The sequence below is a fragment of the Microtus ochrogaster genome, chromosome 1 (genome assembly GCF_000317375.1).
Source record: "Microtus ochrogaster isolate Prairie Vole_2 chromosome 1, MicOch1.0, whole genome shotgun sequence".
NCBI lineage: Eukaryota > Metazoa > Chordata > Mammalia > Rodentia > Cricetidae > Microtus > Microtus ochrogaster.
Window position 1 is genome coordinate 25,787,327 of NC_022009.1, and position 21,989 is coordinate 25,809,315.

Sequence of the window (21,989 nt, forward strand, 5' to 3'; positions counted from 1 at the left end):
CACCACCACCACCATCACCACTACCACCATCACCACTACCATCACCACCACTACCATCATCACCACCACCATCATCACCATTACTACCACCACCACTACACTGCGTGTTCAACTGATCCATAGCACTTTGTCACCCTTAAGGAAAAGATAAGAGTTCTTAAGTGTTATCATAGGATCGCTCTTAAATAATCATCTGGAAGCTTATATAGCTCAGCTGGAGTGGTAGTAGACTCTCCTTGACAACTACCATTGTGGTCGTGGGTACTGTTCTTAGAATAGTAGTTTGAATCAATTAAATTATTATTTTATAATAGGTCAGAATGAGCCAAATATCATTGTTGTCATCTGATTCCATGCACTGTGTTGCTGGATCTCTTTGTGTTTGCATATCTTTGTGTTACAGGGGTTTTGGGTAGCTAGCTCTTACAGCCTCCTATGGGTTTTCTTCTATTGCATGTCTTTCACATGGAGCTGCCTCTCTGTTCATGTTGGATGCCTCTTCATATTGCATGTGCAACTTTTAGCATGACTGACAGTAGCATATTATAATGATATTAACATATCTTCACCCAGCTTTTTAATATCAACATGCAAGTACCTTCAGCCATTCTATGTTTACCATGACTTTGGGCTCCTCATAATTCTGGCTATCCTCTATTCACCTGGCTCATTCCCTCCCTAACATAGGACCCCATCCTTTGACCCTAAACCCTGTTAACAGTCAGTGCTGAGGAGAGGGAAGACTTAAAAGTTTTAGTTTCTGGAGTGTTGGGGATATGGGTTTGTGCTTAAATGCCAGAATTTATATTTTTCCTTAATATTTTTGAGACTCTATGTAGCCTAAGCTAGCCTCAAATTTATGATCCTTCTTCCTCAGCTCCCTGAGTTCTCTGACTGTGAGCACCCACCATCAAGCCTAGCCCTTAAAATTAAATTTATGATCCTTTTTCTTCAGCTCTCTGGGTTCTGTGTGCTCCCTCTGAGCATACACCACTAAGCCTAGTCCTTAAAATTAAATTTCTTGCTTGTCTCTTCCTATACTTTTAGATCCCCCTTCTAGTAGCCAGTAAATTAGCTATTCATCTGAGCTGTAGGTCATCACAACATCCAGATGGTAAGTTATGAGTTCTCATTTAAGCCACTGAGCATAACATGGGTCAGCCCTGGGCTGGGGCTGAGTTACTCTTATTACTTACACTTTCTCTTCAGGCCTGAGGATCAGAATTGAGATCTCCAGAATCCACATATATGTTGGCGGATGTTGTGGCCCAACTGTAATTCCATTCTCTGAAAGTGCAGACAGGGCATCCCCAGAACAATCTGGTTGGTGAGACTAGCCATATTGGTGAGCTCTGGCTTTGCCTGAGAGACACTACTTCATTCTGCTTCATTGCTTAAGGTAGAACTGTGGCTGAAGATGCTTCCTGACTTCAGCCTCAGACCCCACATGCGGATGTGCACACATGCATACCTACGACAAACACACAAAAGGGAAAGAATGAAATACACACACACACACACCACACACACACACACACACACACACACTTCCCTCTTTAAAATGCAAATCTCAGCATAAGACTTTTTTTCTTCCATTCTCGCAAATTCCCAGTCATCTCCCTCTAGAGACTAGATCATTGCAGTCTTGCGTTTTGTCAACCTTTCCATCTTCACTGTCTCTTTAGTTCTGGAAAAAACAGGTGAATGTTTTCATTACTTTCTGATTTTAGGTAATTACAAAAATGTAATGTTGATGCTTGCAGCAATTAGTGACGTTCAATCTTGCTTATTTGGTATAGAAAGAAAGAGATGATAAATGGGAATTTTTCACTTGGATAAAAGGTATCCTGAAAGTGAAGGTGAATGAATTTCAAGGCTTGGAAGAGATATTGGATTTTCCCTCCTGAATTTTTTCTCTTCCTCTAGTCTTTTTTGAAATACTTTCCCGACTACCCAGCCAGGGTGAAGGAAGGAAGAAAGGATGGATGGAAGATCATCTCATGTGGATGGGTTGATCCTGGTTTGAGATAACATTAACTTAAATAATGGAGATCTTCAGCTTCTGGCCTGGTTTCTGAACTCTTGCCTGTTTCAATAAATGGTTTCTATTTTCTGTGTTAGTCATTCCATGACAGGCTTCATCATGACCACAGCTTCTTACAAATGGCTTAGATTTCTTACAAATGACTTAGATTACAAATGACATGAATAGCTATTTCCATTTTTCCTGAGTAGCAAAATCAGCTATCTCCACGGGAATTTTCCCAAAGGGTATAACATATAGTTTAGGCAACCATATGTATATTTTGCATATGCTTTACATATGATTTACAGTCTGTTCTAAGGCAATTTCAACTTTACATGTCTTACTCATTGGTGATCTTTTCTTTCTTTTGTTCCAGTATATACTCTGGGAAGCTGAATATCACGGATATACAGACATAAATAGCATTTAAAGCTAGTTATGAGGGAGTTATTTTGTATCAGATACCTTGTTGGGGTCCAGCATATTGCTAGATCCAGCTAGAGTAGCACTTGTCAGTGTCCAGACTGAAGATACTTTAATTCTTTCCTTCTATTATTATTGTAGATATTTTAAAGGTACTGTAGCTCCCTAAGAATCCTATGTTAGCAACTCTTAATGCATTGCCTATCAAAGGGTCACTAAATCCTATCTCTTGCTCCTTATGTGAGTTTTTATTGAGCTAAATTTTGAGTCATAATTTAGTATCTGTTCACATCTAAAATGTAAGACAGGGTTGTTTTAAAAGTTATAATCCCCTTTGTTCCCTTGAGTTCTTGACTCAACCCATGTCCTTATGACAGCCTTGGAATGTCAGATCCAGAATAAATGCCATGTTTCAGCCAAAGCCAGCAAGCTAGTTCTGAGGCTGGATGTAGTCATGCAGATATCTGACATTAGTGTGCATTTTGACTCTCCTCTGAGGTTGACCAGAAAGCCCGTCTTCGTTTTAACCTATTCCACATCAACCACACATGTGGCCTATATACAGTGTGGCTTTCACTTCCTTTCTTGCTAATTATGTACCTCTCATTTAAGATTTTTTTGAACATTTTTTTCTGTAATTTATGTTGGAAGCCATCTAGTTCTATTTTTAAATATATAATTAGACTCTTTTAATGTTGAACACATAGAAAACTACCTTAGCATCCTCCCACCCTTACCAGGTTAAGACAGAGCTATAGCCCCCTTTTCTTCATGCTTCTTTCACTTACTTATCTCCTATGGCATGAAGAGAGTGTTTTAACGTCCTTATATTCAACTGAATCCCTTCTCAGATCATTTCATTATAGTGTTAAATGCCCAGTGGACATTTTTGCTTGAAAACTCTTTCTCTTCAACTTCATCATGTCTAATAGAGAACTCATCATCTTCCACAACTCTAAATATCTTTCCCCACCTCATTTCTCTTTCTTTAGTTCTTCTCTTGCTTTTCCATTTCCCCATTGCTCATCTGCCTCTCCTCACAGCATCTTATTCATCATCAAAGTCTGCTAAATCCTCTTTCTCCCTTTCTGTCTCTGCTATTTGATAATCACTGGGTCCTTCGCCTCTGATTGATCTTTCTTCTTTTGTCTTATTCCCTTAATTTGTTTCATCCCTGCTATTGCAATAGTAATCTTCCTCAACATTTCTTTCTCCAGGTCATTTGCCTGCCCACGAACCCCCAGTGTCTCCCATCAGCTGAAAGATCAAGTTAATTTTCTTTAGTCTTGAAACTTATGACTTCCTTGCTTAGATTATTAGGATCATCTATTTTTTATATAAGCTAATTATATGCTTCTTTTCTTTTTTCCATATAGTATATTATTACATGCTTATCCTGTACCCAGAAATGCCTTTCTTTCTGGAAAGGAGAACAGGGTGGTCTTGGGAGGTCATGGTACTACCCATAATGCTAACACTTTCTCCAAATCTTAAACCCTTTTTACTGCATGTGTATGTATGAATATGTGTGCACTTACGTGCTTGCAGGGAAAACTTCAACTGTCTATTTCCTTTGAGATACTGTCTGTCATTGGCCTGGAGCTGATAGGTTAGGCTAGGCTGACTGGCTAGTGAGCTTCAGGAATCCTCCTGTCTCTGCCTCCCCTGTGCTGGTACTATGAGTATGAGCCAGCATGTCTGGCATTTTTATGTGGGTTCTTAGGCTCCAACTCAGGTCTGTGTGCTTACAAGACTGAGGTAAAAATGAACCATACCCTCAGTCCTTAAGCCATTTTTGAAGGTGTCTTTAAAATCTCCTGGCTTTGCAGGAACTTTCTCTGAATATGTAGCATCAGTCTCTACTCATTATTGCATGAATTCATAATTTGATACTTATCTATTAGATACCATCTATTCATTTTTCATTCAACTGTCAAATATATACTGAGTGTCAGATACTAAATGGATAAATGTTTCTCTGTGTGTTCATATAGTTTCATAGTTCATATCCTATGTAGGCATAGGCTAGTGGTTCTCAACCTGTGAGTCACAACCTCGCTGGGAGTTACATATCAAATTTCCTGCATATTAGATATTTAAATTATGATTCATGATAGCATCAAAATGGCAGTTATGAAATTGGGAGGGCATAACTGCATATCAACATGTAGAAGAATGAAAATAGATCAATATCTATCACCACGTACAAAACTCAAGTCCAAATGGATTAAAGACCTCAACATAAACCGGCCACACTGAACCTCATATAAGAGAAAGTGGGAAGTACACTTGAACGCATTGGCACAGGAGACCACTTCCTAAATATAACCCCAGTAGCATAGACACTGAGAGAAACAATTAATAAATGGGACCTTCTGAAACTGAAAAGCTTCTGTAAAGTAAAGAACATGGTCAACAAGACAAAATGACAGCCTATAGAATGGGAAAAGATCTTCACCAACCCCATATCAGACAGAGGTCTGATCTCCAAAATATACAAAGAACTCAAGAAATTGGTCATCAAAAGAATAAACAATCCAATAAAAATGGAGTACAGACCTAAACAGAGAACTCTCAACAAAGGAATATAAAATAACTGAAAGAACTTAAGGAAATGCTCAACATCCTTAGTCATCAGAGAAATGCAAATCAAAACAACTCATTTTATACCTCTAAGAATGGTCAAGATCAAAAACACTGATGACAACTTATGCTGGAGAGGTGGTGGGGTAAAGGGAACACTCCTGCATTGCTGGTGGGAGTGCAAGCTGGTACAGCCCCTTTGGATATCAGTGTGGCGATTTCTCAGAAAATCAGGAAACAACCTTCCTCAAGACCCAGTAATACCACTTTTGGGTATATATTCAAAGGATGCTCAATCGTGCCACAAAGACATGTGCTCAACTATGTTCATAGCAGCATTATTTGTCATAGCCAGAATGTGGAAACAACCTAAATGCCTCTACCAAAGAATGGATAAGGAAAATGTGGTACATTTACACAATGGAGTATTACACAGCAGAAAAAAATAACGGCACCTTGAATTTTACAAGCAAATGGATAGAGCTAGAAAACATCATTTTGAGTGATGTAACCCAGATCCAGACAGTTATCATATGTACTCGTTCATAAGTGGTTTTTAAACATAAAACAAAGAAAACAAGCCTACAAATCACAATCCCAGAAAACCAAGACAACAAAGAGGACCCTGAATAAGACACACATGGATCTAATCTACATGGGAAGGAGAAAAAGACAAGATCTCCTGAGTAAATTGGGAGCATGGGGACCATGGGAGAAGGTTGAAGGGGAGGGGAGAGGCAGTGAGGGAAGCAGAGAAAACTGTAGAGCTCAATAAATGCAGTTATGAAATAGCAATGAAATAATTTTATGGTTTGAATCACCACAACAGGAGGAACTGTCTTAAAGGTTGGAAACATTAAGAAGGTTGAGAATCACTGGCATAGACTTCTATAAGTATATTTAAAACCCAAGGCAATGTGAAGTAATCATTATTATCTGTATTTTCTAGATAGGAAAAAAAATCAATGTCCAGAAACATTCCTCTCTTTTCTTAAAGTCACAAGGTATAAAGTAGCAGAGATGAACTTTTAATCTGGCTCTGGAGCCACTTATTAAATGTCCTCTTCTACACAGTCATGTACCAGTACCAAGCCATCTGTGTGCACCTGTGAAGATAAGCACGCAGACCTCTGCCCTGCGAGAATTCCTGGAGGCCAAGGATGCTATGTTTCCCTTACTTGTATCCCCACCCCTCATCCCAGTCTTTGCAGATAGTAATATTTGAATAGCGTGGTCTATTGGTTGTTGGTACTTTCATGAGCAGTTGAAGGAGCCGAAATTTTTTTTATTTTCTATTTTTAAAATTAAGATATAATTATATAATTTCTTCCCTTCCTCCCTTCTCTCCAACCCTTCTATGCCCCCTCCTTTAACTCATGACCCTTTTTTTCCCCTTGAATTATTGCTGAGATTTTAAATGGCAAATAGTATTTTGAGAGAGAAAGAAAAACAATTCTAGAATAAACAGGGTACTTTGGACTTATTGGCTACTTAATTCTGTAAGTTTTGAGGATAGGTTTGTATAAGAAAATATACTAATATGCATCTCTTGAGAATAAAGTAAAATGCTCCTCACAGAAAGTAAAATAAAAAATAATTATATTTTGGTCTCCTCCCTTCTTGCAACCTGTTTCTTGTTTTTTTTTTTTTTTTGTCTGTTTTGCTTTATCCCTTTAATACCAAAGTTTGACATTAGGATTCCATAAATGCATTCCTGACTTCATATATGACTTGAGCTTTTTTTTTAGAAGAGGAAGAAGATGAAAATGCTATAACTATGTAGGTAGCCTAATAAAACCTGACCAGTACATATCTGAAATTTAAGAAACACAGGGGGTAGGTTATTTGCATTTTAAAAGGATTCTTCCCTCTACTAGAAGAACTGTGGGGTTCCATTAAGCACCCAATTCTTCTAGCTACATTATCATGCAATTTAATTTACTAAAATTTGATATATATAAATTTCAAATTTCTGTGAGCATGGGAATCCTATGAGCAGCTGATTTAAATTTCAGATCCTGTGCCAGCACCCCCAATCCCTATCCCACCCCAGGATTCTAATTTAGCTTGCTTGGGGTAGGGCCCTGAATCTTCACTCTTTATCTGCTTTGAGAAGTACATTAGCTGGAGCTCCGCTGGTGGGTTTACTACCAAGCGGCCCATTTACTCTTCATTTGGAAAATTCTACATACATTTTGGATCAGGTGGAATCTCCCATAACCTTCCTGCTCTTGGTGAAGCTATAAACACCTTTAGTCTCATGTGTTTAACAGTTGCCCCCGCCCCCCGAAAAAAAACCTTCTTCAAGCACCCTATTTTATACTGAAATATCTTTTCTGATCTTTACTCTTATTTCTCAAAGGCGACAAAACCCTCTGGATGTTGTGTTTCCGTCACCCTCATTTCCACAGACTCCAGCCCCTGCTCCACATCCTTTCTCATCTGTGCTCTTGACCTTGATGCTGGTCCCTAGGACCTGGCCACCAAGAATCAGCTTTGGAGGAAAGGCTGTTTCTGTGTGTCCTCTAAAATCTAAGCTTTTTTCTTCTCTTTTCCTTCTATTCCTCTGGCTCATAGAAGACCAAAAAAGAAAAGAGGGGGAAAAAAAAGAAAAAAATCAAAAAAGTTTTTGTGAACAAAGCAAATTGTGAGCTTTGCCTGCTTTGTTGTGATTTCATTCTTCTCTGAGTGTAAATCCTGGTCCTACTGCCCCCGAGTGCCAGAACCTGAGCTTTAAAAATATGATTATAGTTTAATGAAATTTGTTTCAAAAAATAGACTCCATGACATTTATGGCACGCGTATCTATGTATTTAATATATCACTGATCTTTTAAAAGTCAGTTTCTTGACCTACATTTAGCCTCTGATTACTTTCTAAATCTCTAGTAATCTCCAAAAACATTTAGAGATTTCCATACTTTAGAGGGTTTTTTGGCCTTTATTAATCCTCTATATCCCTGAGTTCTGCTTTGAGGAGAGGCTCTAGGGGGGTGATCTGGGTTTTGTGAGATACTTTTTCGTGGTAATAGAAGCAGCACAAGGACAAACAGCTGGTGTGGTTGGCTACTGTGCAGTTGGAAACCTTTTCTATTAGTAGACTTACCAGAGCTCATGCTCCCTTGTCCTGAGAAACCCCGAGGAACTGAATTTGCCCCCTGTAAGAACTCTCCAGAGGTCCTGTTAGGTGTGTACTGGGATTTTGTATGCCTTCTTTAGCCCATTCAGTTCAGGGCTGGGCTTTTTCTTGTGAACCATGAGAGACTTTCTAGTACAGCCGAAGAGGTAGAAGACAGAGTGTGGTTATCACTGGTTAAAGCGAAAATGTTTCTAGGTGATCTGAACAACCCTTGCAAGTAGGAAGTGTGTCGATGCATTCAGTATCATCCAATTTATGTAGAGAACAATATAATGCATAGGAAAAATGCTTGTCACCCTCTAGATAGTGAGATTTTAACTCATTCTTTTCTTCTTTTTTTATTCTTGGATTTTCCCCAGTTTCTACAGTGAACATGTATTACTGATGCAAGTAATTTGAAAGAAAGAAACCATTAACCCGATACTTTTGAGTCTCTTTCTCAGAGACCTAATCTTAGGAGATCCTTCACAAATCCTATGGATTGCTAAGAATAACAATAAAAAGGAAGTCCTTGGTGTTATTCAGCAAATGAAAACCTGTTCTTTAGAAGAAAGAGGGCCAACCTACTCCCACAGTGTGGGGGCTGATGTTCGGGGTGTGTTGCTTGCTACTATGTGTGCGTGCGTGTGTGTGTGTGTGTGTATGTGTCCTTGCCACACCTCATTCTGTGCAACAATTATGAGAATGTTGCTTTGCATTTGGGATTTTAACCATCTTTTCTCTCCCCCTTTCTCTTTCTCTCTCTCTCTCCCTCTCAGGCCTTTCCCACCTTATGATGAGTGAACAAGGTAGGTGCTGTGGTCCTGCAGATGCCTGAACTGCTTGCCTCTGTGCCTCTGCCTGGTCATTCCTCCGAGCCTCCTCCATAGAAGGCCATTTGTTGCCTGTGCCTCCTGCTGTGGGCCAGACTGGGAGCAGGACACCTTTCCCAATGCACCATGATGCCCCACTTCCTACTCCGAGCTTCTCCATTTACATCTGGGCAAGGCAGTGCACTGGCCCTGCTAGGCTGCCTCTAAGAGGGAAGCATGAAACAAGGCATGACACGTTGGTAATGGGGTAAATGAAGCTAATTTCAGAGCAACCAGGCAGTTAACTTCCTCCTGCTCCTCCTAGGTCCCAGGCTGGGACCCAGCTTGGGAGCAAGGAGCAGGGTTTCTCCCTGAACTTTACACCGGGTAAAAATTTGCTGCATGACCCCCCCCCCACATTCCACTGCCATCTTGATGACATTCCACCTTTCCTGGTCAAAAGAAACCCTTGGGGGTCTTTTTTTTTCTGTTTTAAATTCTATATTAAAGAATAAAAGGATTCACCAAAAAACATGCTAATGTCCTCATGGTAGGATTCTAACTCATTATACACCCTGAAGAAAACTGCATATAAAGATCTGTAAATTCAGCATCTGCAACCTAAAATATTCAAATATGCAGGAAATTCAGCTCAGCTAGGCATGGGGTGGGTTGTGAATGAAGCCTTTTTCTCCTCAGTAAAAATTTTCCACATTATCAGCCCAAATCAGGATCTGAGAATCGAGCCCACTTAAAATTGTCTTTTGCTTCCCTGTTCAATCGCTACTATTGTGTTTCTTCCAAGCCTTGGGCGATTGCAAGATGCGTCTACCTGCCTTGCCCTGTCACCAAAAGACTATTCTTTAATTTTTCTTATCTGTTTCTTTTCAAAACACACATCAGACTCAGTGTTCCTTTGGGAGGATCAAGAAAAGAAAGATGTGGAGGAGTTCCACATACGATTTTTTTTTTCTCAGTCTTTGGAGAGCACAGAGTCATTTCCCTTCCCCTACTCTCTCAAATTGACCTATCGGATGGTGTGGTCGTAAGAGAGATGCCATCAGTCAAGTAACCACCCGGGACTGAAAGACACTGTTTAGCAGCTGGAGCTAGGCAGTTGAGAGCATCCTGAATTACTAAGACTGCTTTTCTAATCTAAGTGTGTTCCTTAGCATGAGCCAAGGTGTGGGCTCCATAAATTTCAAGACAGTGTTGGTTTTGTAGAGAACAGATATCAATATATATCTGAAGGGGAGGGTCAGGTGAGTCCTCTAGGGTTAGGTAAGGAGCTAGAGTGAAGGCTGCCTGTTCTTGTAGCTCAGTGAGGGGACGCAATGCCAAGTGTTGGGAGGTAAGTATACGCAGAGGATGGGCTTGATATGGACTTCGCATTTGGATAATTTGAGAAACAAAAGCCTTCCCATTGAAGAAAGACAGAGTTCCTTGAATTGCTGGAATTTAATGGTCTGCACTCAATGACAAGTGACACCATATATCAGGTTGTCAGAGTCCTTATGATAGGAACACCTCCTGTGTTCTCCAGTGCTGTGCTCCTGCTTTCTTTTTGCAAAGTCTCCCAGCATTTCAAGTGCTTCCAAGTGCTGCACACATCATATAGCTAGTATCACAGGGTGGGCAGATGGGCTGATATGGAGGGACTCCCTTGATCTTAACCTAACTTATTTCAGACACACTCATGCACCATAGGAAGGTTAGATTCCAAGGTTGGTATGAGCAGTATTTGGAGACTTCATAGCACGCACCTTACTCTAACCCCACCTGTGCCGTTGTGCAATATTCAAGTCCAACCATCCTCTAGGCTAGTATCCCTTCAAGGGAAAAGAAAAGAACCATGCAAACACAGATGCTGTGAATTCCTTCTTTGAATAAGCTTCAGGAAAAGATGCAGACTTCTTCTGGGTGATGGTGCCACTAAGGGTTTAAATTGCTATTGGAGGCTTAATTTGACTTAAGAAATCTCTTTGACTTCATTCCATGGCCTCTCGTTCTTTTCCATTTTCTTCTCATCCATTCTTATCCCTTCAATGACCGCCTTAAAACCCACCACTCTTCTCCCCACCAGGACCCCCTGCCTTCTCTTAATCCCTGCACAGGGGAGGTAGGGGCTTCTGCCTGGTTCCCACTGAATCTACAGAATTAATATTTGGTGTCCACCAATACATGTGATATTTATGTGTGTTGTGTGTGCATCCCCCAGAGTTGTATGCCACATCTTGGTCCTCGTGTCTCATGTGAATGTTGGGAAATGGAGATTCTCAAAGACTTTCCCTAATCACGCTCTTTAAGATTGGTTATATGTGTGCAATTTCACACACATGTGAAACGTGGCTGTGTAATGCTTTTGCATGCAGACTTTGCCACGTTTCTAAGGCTATAACTGAGAAGAAACAAGTGAGATGAAGCTTAAACATGGAGCTGATAGATGCAGCTTGGCTGACTCCGGCATTTGTTCCTTAAGCCCTCCCATCATGCATTCGCTTTGACCTGCCTCCTGAGGATGATGTGGGGCAACTTCCTGTGCTGTCTGTCCTGAGAGCTGCCATGTGTATTACCTGTCGTTGTGCCTGCACTGTGCTGATGTCCACTCTTTTTCTCTCTCGCTCTCTTGCGCCTCCATGGTGGACACCATGCTTCCTCTCCTTAACGGGACCTTCTGCTTCCTTTCTGTAGGTAGAAGTAAAGGTATAGACCACTTTATTTATCATTCTATCAACCTGTCAATGTGCATTCTGAATTACCTATGTATGTGAGGGGAACTGTTGGTTCTGATGAACGTATAGGGCATATTAAAAGTTACTGCTTTTAACAGCATGTAAAAGAAATTTTAAAAAAGTCATTGTGATCATTGTCCTTCAATGAACCCTGTGTTCGGTGTTGGGGATGGTTTTGCCTCCCCATAAAGCCTGCTTGGACCTTATGCATGATGCCATGTTGTGTCCAGCAGGAACAGGCTCTCTGGAAGTAGACATTCTATATAGACATGTTTCTTACTTCATTGCAAGGCGCTCTAAGATCCTCCCTGTAATGTGTGCTTCAGGCACAGGGGAGATGGAGAAAGGTGTCTCGTAATTGCTGGGTTTTATGCAAAACTGAATTTGGGGTATCATCAGCACCTGGGCAATCATGGAAGAGTAAGGAGAGATGATTGAAGAATTGCCTGATTTTACTAACTGTAGATTTTTGGAGTGTTTCTTTCTATTTTTTTTTTTTTACTTCAGTGCTGTAATTTTTGTATTTGTGGGGGGGATAGGATATTAAGGCTGGGGTGATAGGAAAACATGGGAAAAATATAAAAGTAAAAGCACATTACATTGAGATGAGGAAGAGGAGAAAGAGGTGGTGGCGGATGCTGGTGCACAAAGCCAGCCCTTTGACAGGTGCTCAGGGAGGAGAGGGGACGAGTGGGTGGGTTTCTTATACTTCGCCGTGCCTTCACACCTTTGGGTGGCTCAACTCGCCCATCCACTCCCAAGGTCAAAGGACCTGGCTCATTGGCTCAAATTGCATTAGCTGTGCCTGAGTGAAGGAGAAGCTAGTTGATAAATTAGGAATATGTGTATCCATCTAGTTCTCCCTCCTGGATAATGCTCCCCTGTCTTGGCGGGGCAGTGCACTGCTGTTTTCCTCAGAAGGTGCCAAATGGCACAAGTACGGAGAGTAAATTCGACTGTGGAGAAAGGGCCAAAAGATGGGACTGATGAGTTATTCCCAAATTTTCAGCGGAGGGCCGGGTGGTGGAATTATCACGTCTCATTTCCATTTTGTGTTTTCTGTACACTGCCTTGGGAGTGCTTGGGCCCTTCCCACTGTGAGCTTGGATGGTTGCCTGCTCCTTTAGTACTAAGTCTGGGTGGGCTCATTCTCAGAAATGTGCCATCCTGAACCATCACTCCGACCCCTGTTGCTGGATTGATACTTTTGGATAAGAGAAGGTGGGGAAAGGAAGAGGCCAGTGACCAGAGACCTCTTTATAGGTGAAACCACCCCTCTGCCTATGGATATGGGTGTACCCTTTCTCTTCTCTCTTATTCCCTCCATCCTCTTGTCTTTTTATCTCTTCCTTAAAATTGGCATTTGGGATGCCTATGGGCTTCTGCACATAGAATCTTTCTTTCTATGCATCACTGTTGTCACCCTCACTGCCAGCTAAACTCCGGTTTGCTAGCCACTGTGCTCTGTGCTTTGTGGGCCTGGTCAACCTTAATATCCACTATTCACCTCTGAGGTCTGTGGCGGCAGTGCCTGTGTTTAATGATACTGATAACTAGGTTCAGAGAGATGTTAGGTAACTTCTAAATGAGGATCAAGTCCAAAATCCCTGACCAGTGAGTGATCTATGTGCCCTGGCTGAGATACACGTGTGATCTCTATGTGCTCACCCCCAGGCTGCCTCTCAGATGGTGCTCTGTCTTAAGTTCCAGCCTGACACCTTACATTTGCTGTAACATGTGTCCGTATAAATGTCACCTCAGACTGTCCCCTCAGTATGTCCAAAGCTTAGTGTCATTTGTCTGAAAACCAGTTTCCTGTTCCAACGCCCTATCTTCCTCACCACCCACTAGAAACTTCTTTCTAATGTCCTCCTGAATGCGTCCCCTCCGAAGGTGGGGACAAAAGTGGAGAGAGCATTCTGTGACTGGCTCTAGAATGGCTTCTGCATCCGTCTGCATCTGGAGCTTATGAGGTTGTCATCCTTTCCTAGGCTTTGTCCCTGTTCCTTTTCCCTTCCTGTCAGCCCACTGATGGGAAACTGTAGAAACTCTGTCATCTACCACCTGGGATTCTCCACCTCACTTTTACAGCTGTCTCCAACGGGCCCTGTTTTTCTAATTTAACCTTTTCCTTGGAGCTTTGGTACAGAATTACTGCTTCAGTCAAACCCGCCACCAGCTTCCCTTGCAACCCTGCTTGCTTTGCTTTTCTCTTAACAGCCCCTTCTCCCCGTCCTCTGCCCACCAGACTCACACTTACAACTCCTGTTTTACTTAATGCTGTCCTCAACACGCAGGCTTGAGCTCTCCCTCCACGCGTCTCTCTCACAACTTGTATTCAACTTAGTGGAAATTGGGCCACTCTTCTCTATAGATTGCAAATATGCAGAGGACAAATATTTTCATTGGTTAATGTCCAGATGTGCTTAGTATAATGTGCTGCATGAGGAAGGGATTCAGAGTCTCTAATCCTTCTTATCTTGCTGTCAATCATTTCTCCAAAAGTGAAAATAAAGCAAAAATTAAAATGAAACCTGCTTATGTAGCTCATCAGCTCAAAAGCTTTCTCATTTGGCGGGTTCTCATTGAGTCATTGTCAAGATGTTTCCTGTCTCAGGTTTTACATATAATCTGGCCCCACTGTGACCTCTGCCAGCCCGCAGCCTTCTAGAGCCTCTGGTGCCCTTTATGTCCATTCACATTGCTTTTCACTTCCTGAGAGTTTTTCTTTGAGATCTTCCCTCTTTCCAGAATGCTCCTTTCCCTCTTAATATCCCAAGGTTCAGTCTCCTGAGTATGCCAAACTTCATGCTTCTGTTATAAAGTGCCTACACTGTTTTTGCATGATGCATAGGGTGTAGTCATGGTTCCGTCATCACATCCCCCAGAAAAGTATAGGTGGCTGTGTTTTGGTCACTATTGTCAGCCATAATGCATGAGTTCAGATTTCGGTTCAAAGCTGTACATGATGGGTGCCAAGAGAATTGAGTAATACTTAACTAAATCAAAAAATTGGGTTTAGATATGGTGCGGAAAAAGGCAAGATTTGATTTTTCAGTTGTGACGTCATTAGTGGAGTCATTCTTCTTCAAACACTTGCTCTGCACCCCTTACTGCTATCCTTATTACTGCACCCACTAAACAAATATATACCAGAGTCATGGGGTGAGACCAGGCATTCTGTCTCCAATACCCTCCTTTACTGGATCTTCTCTTGGTCTCTTGGTGTATCAGAGGGAAATGGTTGCAGATTATACTAGGCCAAAAGTAAGGAAGATCTTGAATTAATTTTAAGTGTTTGTCAGAGAAAAGATTAGATATGTCTCAGATCATGACATTTTTTAAAAGCTCAATGACTGAACAGTAATAAGTCCTGTGATGTCAAAATCTATAGAACTGATCAGGAGTTCAGATGTAACTCTACTCTTAGGAGGCCACTGGACAGCTTTTGACTGTAGGCAGAGACTGCTCATTCATTCCTGACTTTCCAGACCTGAAATAACCGCACAGAAACTGTATTAATTAAATCACTGCTTGGCTTATTAGCCCTAGCTTCTTATTGGCTAGCTCTTACATCTTAATTTAACCAATTTCTGTTAATCTGTGTATTGCCACATGGCTGTGGCTTACTGGGAAGGTTCTGTCTAGCATCTGTCTCTGGTGGGTCTACATGGCTTCTCCTGACTCTGCCTTCTCCCAGCATTCAGTTTAGTTTTTCCACCTAGCTCTACTCTATCCTATCAAGGCCAAGGCAGCTTCTTTATTCATTGGCAGCTTCTTTATTCATTAACCAATAAAAGCAACACATATGTAGGACTTCCCACACCAGATGACCAAAGGCAAGTGAGGTTTTATCCAGCAGTGACTGACCAGAGAAGTTCTTCTCTCAGTATTTTCTAGCTTTTAGACATTATTTCCATGGCTTCTGCTTAAGAATTAAGAGTGTGTTTGGACCATTCCTCTTTCTTTTGTCTGTTTGGAGGCAGTCTATGCTGAGGCAAGTGATCAAATACTTTCCCTTGAAATTGAATTTGGAGCAAGAGTTGCCAACCGAGATGCCAACAGAGACTTCATAGCTATCATAAAGAATAGAACTAGGAAGAAGAAGGAAGTGCTAGGTGGTGGTGGTAGAAACTGGCAAACTAGAGTATCCATATCCTGTTGAAGTTAGGAGACCCTTCTCTGCACCAAATGATTGCTACCAAGCAAGATGTGGGTTCTGGATCACCAGAGCTTCAAGACAGATTGGAAGTGTGTTTTCCTAACTTCATTCTCTCCCTGTAGATGAATGTGAATACATAGAGAACATACATAGCACTTGCCAAATGAGTCAACTGATGAACCACAAGTTTTGACTTATGTCTAGAGCTAGAGAAGGAAGATATGGGTAAACTACTTCTCCAAGAATACCTGTTTGGTGCTAACAGTTGGCATACTAAGTTTTCTTTTTGCCCATAGCAGTCAATTTGGGAAGTCCTTCATTTTCCTTTTGATACCATCAGAGAGTTTGATTCGTGTGTTCTGTGAAGTTTGTTTTGTGGAATGGTGTAGGCGTGTGTAGGAGGGTGTGGAGACTGTTGAGAATGAGCAGGAAAAGAGGTAGTTATCATTTTTGATAACTGCCAAGGACTGATGAGATGTATATCATAAGGGTTGTCATGGATACTCAATTTCTTTCTCTTTTTCTCTACAGAACTGTTTTTGTTAGACTAGTAGAGCCAAATATCTATTCTAGGCCTTTAGATGTTAGAGGCTATTTTTGATTTATTTAATGTGTGTTTTTCTCATATAGATTTGACCATTGGCCTTCTAATGCTGAATTAATAAACACTGGCAAAATTGGAAGGAGATAATCAAGCTACATGGGCTTGAAGATTATTTCCTATAGACTGTATTTTGCTGGTAATAACATTAAAGGAGCTGATTTGAGGAGTTGAGCTCCCTGTTGTCCATGCTAGAATTCAAGAGCCCTGCAAATAAGTTACTGTCTTGATAGCCAACTATTTATGCAAATTAGTAAAAGCAATGCCAGCTACTAATTATGAAAATAAACTCATCTGTGCTCTATAAATATCTAATTATAATAAAATAGAGGCAATATTGCATTTCCATTTCTTGTCTCATCTGTTTCTCAGCCGCTGATTTGTCCTCTTGACAATGAATAAAATTGCTTTGTTTTTTAAAAGCCTATTTTTCATGTTCCCACCCACCCTTCTTCTAATGTTTTGAAAACCTTTGGAGTAAAAATGTATGTCTTTGAAACTTAAAAGGTAAATTGCTTGATTTTAGTAATTCTGTGTTTCAGCAATGATGACTTCGAAATGGTGCTTTAAAATATGAAGGATGGGCTACTGTTTTCTCTCCTTGTTCAGAAATTTGCACTGGACATTGAAGACATTTTCATAGTTGTTTTCTTTTAGACCGTTTAAAGACTATAAGTGTGAGCAATAGCTTTACTAATAAAACATACAGTATGCCAATGGGCTGTCTTAGCTAAATTCCAGTTGGCAATACATAGAAGGAATTATTTTATGGATTTTCTATTTGCATGGCCTTTGCTTAACAAGTCAAGTTGTCCGATCTGAAGGGATAGGTAGCTTTTAATAGCAGGTCTATATGTATACCTATTGGAACTTGGCTTTGAAAGTCCCGGAAGGTAATAGATGTGTTGAATCACAGTGTATTATCTTTATGATATATTTGTGTTTAAAGAACTCAAAAGAGTTTCCTGTTAGATAAATATGTGTAAGAGTACCAGCATGATGGGTTTATTGATGGGCTTAAGTTTGTATCTATCACGATCCCTTTTTCAGGTGAACAAGATAACAATGTCTGTGATTCTGAGCATAGGTACAGTTTGTCTAGAAACTCATTGATAGGTTTATGATGTGTAATATGTTTCCCTATATAGCTCCCATTTGTAGGTGAAAAATAATATATTCCAGTGATTATATATATATCTGAATTTAGTAGAGTCCCTCCAACATTAGCAAATCAAGGTATTTAGTCCCCAATAAATATTCATGGAGTCCCAATGACCTGTAGTATTCAATAAGTATCTTTTGAGAACCAATGACCTGCCAGGTGAAGGGTATCTAGGGCTGAGGGAGCAAACATGCTCCAGACTCTCTGACCCTTGATGGCGAGAGTCGGTGGGAGGCCAAAAGCAGCTTTCAACTGCCTTTTGTGAATTAAAATGACTTAAGCATAGTCTAGTTTTTACTTATGATGAATTTTAATATTAGGCTTTTTTTTTATTTCTAAAGGAAACTGTTAGGTAATCCCTTAGTTATTCAACTTCTCCACTCTTTAAATTTTCAGACTCAGAAAAGCGATTATGCTTTGTGTGTATACACCCAGGATATTTTTAATTTATGTGTTGTGTATCTTCATTGGGGCATAGCATATGCATTATAAAGTATATCAAATGCATGCTTTTAAGTATACAGTTTAAAGTTTCAAATGATACACACATACATAATACACATATATGCACACATAAATACATATTTATGTGTGTATATACACACACATATATGCACACACTGTTGCCAACACACTGTCCACACTAGGATATATGTTGTGTCTGTCACTCCATGGGTTTATGCCATAATACTCTGTTGTTTGTTTTTACGATACATGTTTATTTTATCTTCTGAACTGAGTACGCTTGTCTAACAATTGCAGGTCCTCACTGGCTTTAGCTTCATTGAGAAGGATGAACTGTGAGAGACAGGACCCTTGTGGTTTCCGCTGTGTATAAACAGAGGCAATCGTGTTGTGCTTTTGTGAGGCAGCTTGGCTTTGTTTATGTTGAAGCTCAGGTTTCCCGTTGCACAAAGACCATACCTAATTGATATCATCGGCTTTTCCTTCCTCCCTCCACCCAAGGCATTTAGTAGTGAGTATAATATCAGAGGAGTAAAAGAGCATACGCTCTATAAAAAAAAGCAGACTAATAATACTTTCTGGTGGACATCTGATTTTAAAAGTGTTGCATCTTTCACAAAAATTTACATGTAAAGTAAGGGCAGGCACAGTGACATGAAAGCTAATGCAACTGGCACGTCTTGACATAATAACAATCACAAGGAACCGGAGATCCCAGATGGCAGCTTGGCCTTTGCCATCCTTTTAATAAGCTACTAACTGCTAATTATTTCACTCTTAGGGGCAAGTTAATTTACTGTTGACTCTTAAAGAGATACTGCACTCCCACCCCCACCCCCAGCCCACACAAAACAGAGCCTTTCCACCTGCAGCTTTGGAAACTACCCCTGCTTAGTCTGGAAGCTTTCCAGCCCATTGTAGCAATGATGGCAAGTGCTGGGGTGAGAAAAACGGTGCTTAATAAACAGGATTTTCTCTGCGTTTCTTTTTTTAAAAATATGGATCATTAAAAAAAATTGTTTGCCTAAGGATTCATTGTGAGTGCATGCGTGTGCCTACGTGTGTAAGAGGCATAGATGGAGCAGCCAAGACACGGGGAGAATTTGAAATTTGTAGCCTATTTAAGAGTGAAAGAACAGCTGCCTTTTAAATGGCTGCTAATTCTGACAATTAATGCTATTTTGTGAGTGTGTGATTTTCTGTAATAGCAGTTACAAGGGACGGTGGTGTGCAATCGCTCATTTCCTGAGCTTTATGGTAATAGAGTGCAGAGACCACAGAACAGAGGGGAAACTCAAGCCCCATGCTCGAGAGTCCTTTAAAAACTGAAAAGCCCACAAAGCATGCTTTTCCTGCCATGCTCTTCAGCTTCCTTGGGATGATCTTGCTTTGGAGCACAAGCACAGATTATTACATGAGTGATGGGCAATCCTTGGGTGCATCGAGAGTGTGCACTTGGAAAAGAGCCTTGTTTGCAAAAAGCTGTCTGACAATCAAAATATTTACTTAAAGATAAACTAATGACCGTGCCTTGCAAATGCCCATAGATTTTGGCTTGATACCATCAAAAATGAATCTCAAACCTCAGAGGGTTTGTGTGTGTGTGCACGTTGTGTTTTATTTTTCCTAAAATGAAATAAAATATGTAGCAAATATAAAGACATGTAGGAAAATCAGCCCATTTTCTTGGAAAAGCCACACCAAACTTTTTAAACTTGTTTCTATAACCAGTTGTTCCTTGTTGCTGTTAAGAGTTACCAAATTGCTTAAATATGCTTTGAAAATCATGTCCTTCTATTATTAGTGGTAACTATAAACGTGACTTACTGATGTGAGTTGTAGCACACTATCGTCCTACAATGACTTCTGTGTCATACTGCTGATAGGAGAGTCTAGAACTCAACCAGTTCTGCCATGTGCTTAACCAGTCACGTACTCTTTAGTGAGCCTAATTATTTCCTTGTTAACCGGAGAAGCTTTAAATGTCATATTCCTTTAAAATTAAAATATTGCCTGACTTCAAAATAGTCACAAGAGAAAAATATTGGTGTACGTGAAAATTAGGAGAATTTCACTCAGATAGTGTGCTAAGTCAGATTGCTATCTTGTGAAAAAACATTTGAGAAAGGCAAATGTTTAGAGGTCCTTGTCCATATATAAAAGTTTCGTGTATGTGTGTGTGTGTGTGTGTATCAAGTATCAGGAAAAAATCCTGACTTCTAGAAACACAGTTTTAAATAAAATTGAGCCTTTTTGTGTATGATAGTGCACACTAGGTAAGCACCCACCACTAAGCTACCCCTCTAGCCCTTGAGAGCAGGGTTCTTTCATTGAGACTTTGTTATGATAACACAGATTATGAACCTTCCAGAAAGCACATACTCTTCAGAGTTACCTTTGGAATTCCACTTCTGTGATTTTGATTTTGGACAAGAATACTGAAAGCTAAAAGTAATGTTCAGATAAAAAATTTGGAACAAGACAATTCCAAAGTCCCTTCCAAGTCTGATGTGCCTTAGTGCCTCTAGAATAAAGCTTTTGGTTGGTTCCACTCAAGAATGCTTCTAACCACATTTTCTGTTTTGATTGGGAATAGGTTTTTTTTTTTTTGGTGGGTTTATTTCAATAGAGAAATTACTGCTTCCTGGTGAAATGCATAATACAGATGTTTAAACAACTGCAGTTTTAGACACTAGTCTTGATAAAATACTTCCAGTTTGTATTAGCTAAGTACTTAATGGCTGTCCATATCATGTGTGTAAACAGCACTCATGATAATGACTTGCTGAACTGCAGGAAGAGCTGACATCAGCATATGATGAGAGAATTACCAGGAGCTCTATATAGTCTTACGTTCTTTGAAATTTGGGGCAGGTTCACAGTATGGCTCTGCCTCTCCCCATATATCTAAGGTTGTTTATCCTGAAGCATCAAGAGTCTGGCTGTGATTTTTTTTTTCCAGACAGTGAACATTTAGGTGAAACAACTACTTCCTTATAGGAATTACTTGTACTTTGCTTAAGATTCATTGACTTAGCAAGGGATAATTGGATTTTTCACATACAGCTGAGGATTTTCTTCATGCTGTCTGTTGACTATGAAGAGGTGGCTATTGATTTACCTGCAATATATCATTTGCCTGGGTTTATTTGTCTGGCAATAGAGATATAGTTTTCTGAGTGCGGTATATATTCCTCTGGCTTCCCAGGTGACTAATAGTGGGCATTTACAAGTGCCATGGTTGAAATCATAGCTTATAGGGAGTTTCCTAGTTCTATACTGACTCATGGGGCAGTTGAACGTGGAACACCAGGTGTCCATGTGAATAATCTTAATCCAGAGCTGTGACTATGGCTTAAAAAGAGCAAAGAGGAGGATCCATTGAGGCAACACATACAGACAGATGCGCGTGTGCGCGCGCGCGCACACACACACACACACACACACACACACACACAGAAAGAGATCTGCACACATACACACATATGTACACACATGACATATTTGAGCATGCCACTAACAAAAGCATAAATTATGAATAGTAAACATTAATAAACACTAATATAATCATAGACATATCTCACCGATGTTAATGTTACCCAACACACTCAGGAATTTTGAGCATATGATCTGTTCATTTTAACTTTCCATTTGTTTTTACTTGTCAAATGCCTACTTGGAAGATCTGTTGCAATAATAGACACAACATTGGCAAAAGAAGTGTAGTAAGTTACACCATATAATATTAAAGAATTAACTCTTGAAATTACAAGTGTCCTAAAGTCAATGACTACAATTTTTTTCATTTGTGTGTGCCGTTTCTGTACACCATAGTGTCTATCAAAAATCACTGAGCCGTTAACGCTATTTCAGAGTTCAGCACCATGGAGAGCACCCAGTCTCTCT

At 40.2% G+C, this 21,989-nt stretch overlaps 1 protein-coding gene across 23 annotated transcripts in view; it reads left to right on the forward strand.

Annotated features, from left to right (window-relative positions):
• The window catches only part of Nrxn3 (neurexin 3), a 1,572,781-nt gene that overhangs the window by 116,905 nt on the left and 1,433,887 nt on the right, over positions 1 to 21,989 (forward strand). For 16 of the 23 annotated variants that reach the window (XM_026780462.1, XM_026780453.1, XM_013355697.2 and 13 more), the window contains exons 4-5: positions 8,929 to 8,958; positions 11,653 to 11,664. In XM_026780462.1, the coding sequence (XP_026636263.1) occupies positions 8,929 to 8,958; positions 11,653 to 11,664 (42 nt within the window). The remainder of the gene's footprint in view (positions 1 to 8,928; positions 8,959 to 11,652; positions 11,665 to 21,989) is intronic. The other 7 variants (XM_026780474.1, XM_026780478.1, XM_026780484.1 and 4 more) reach the window with 1 other exon arrangement.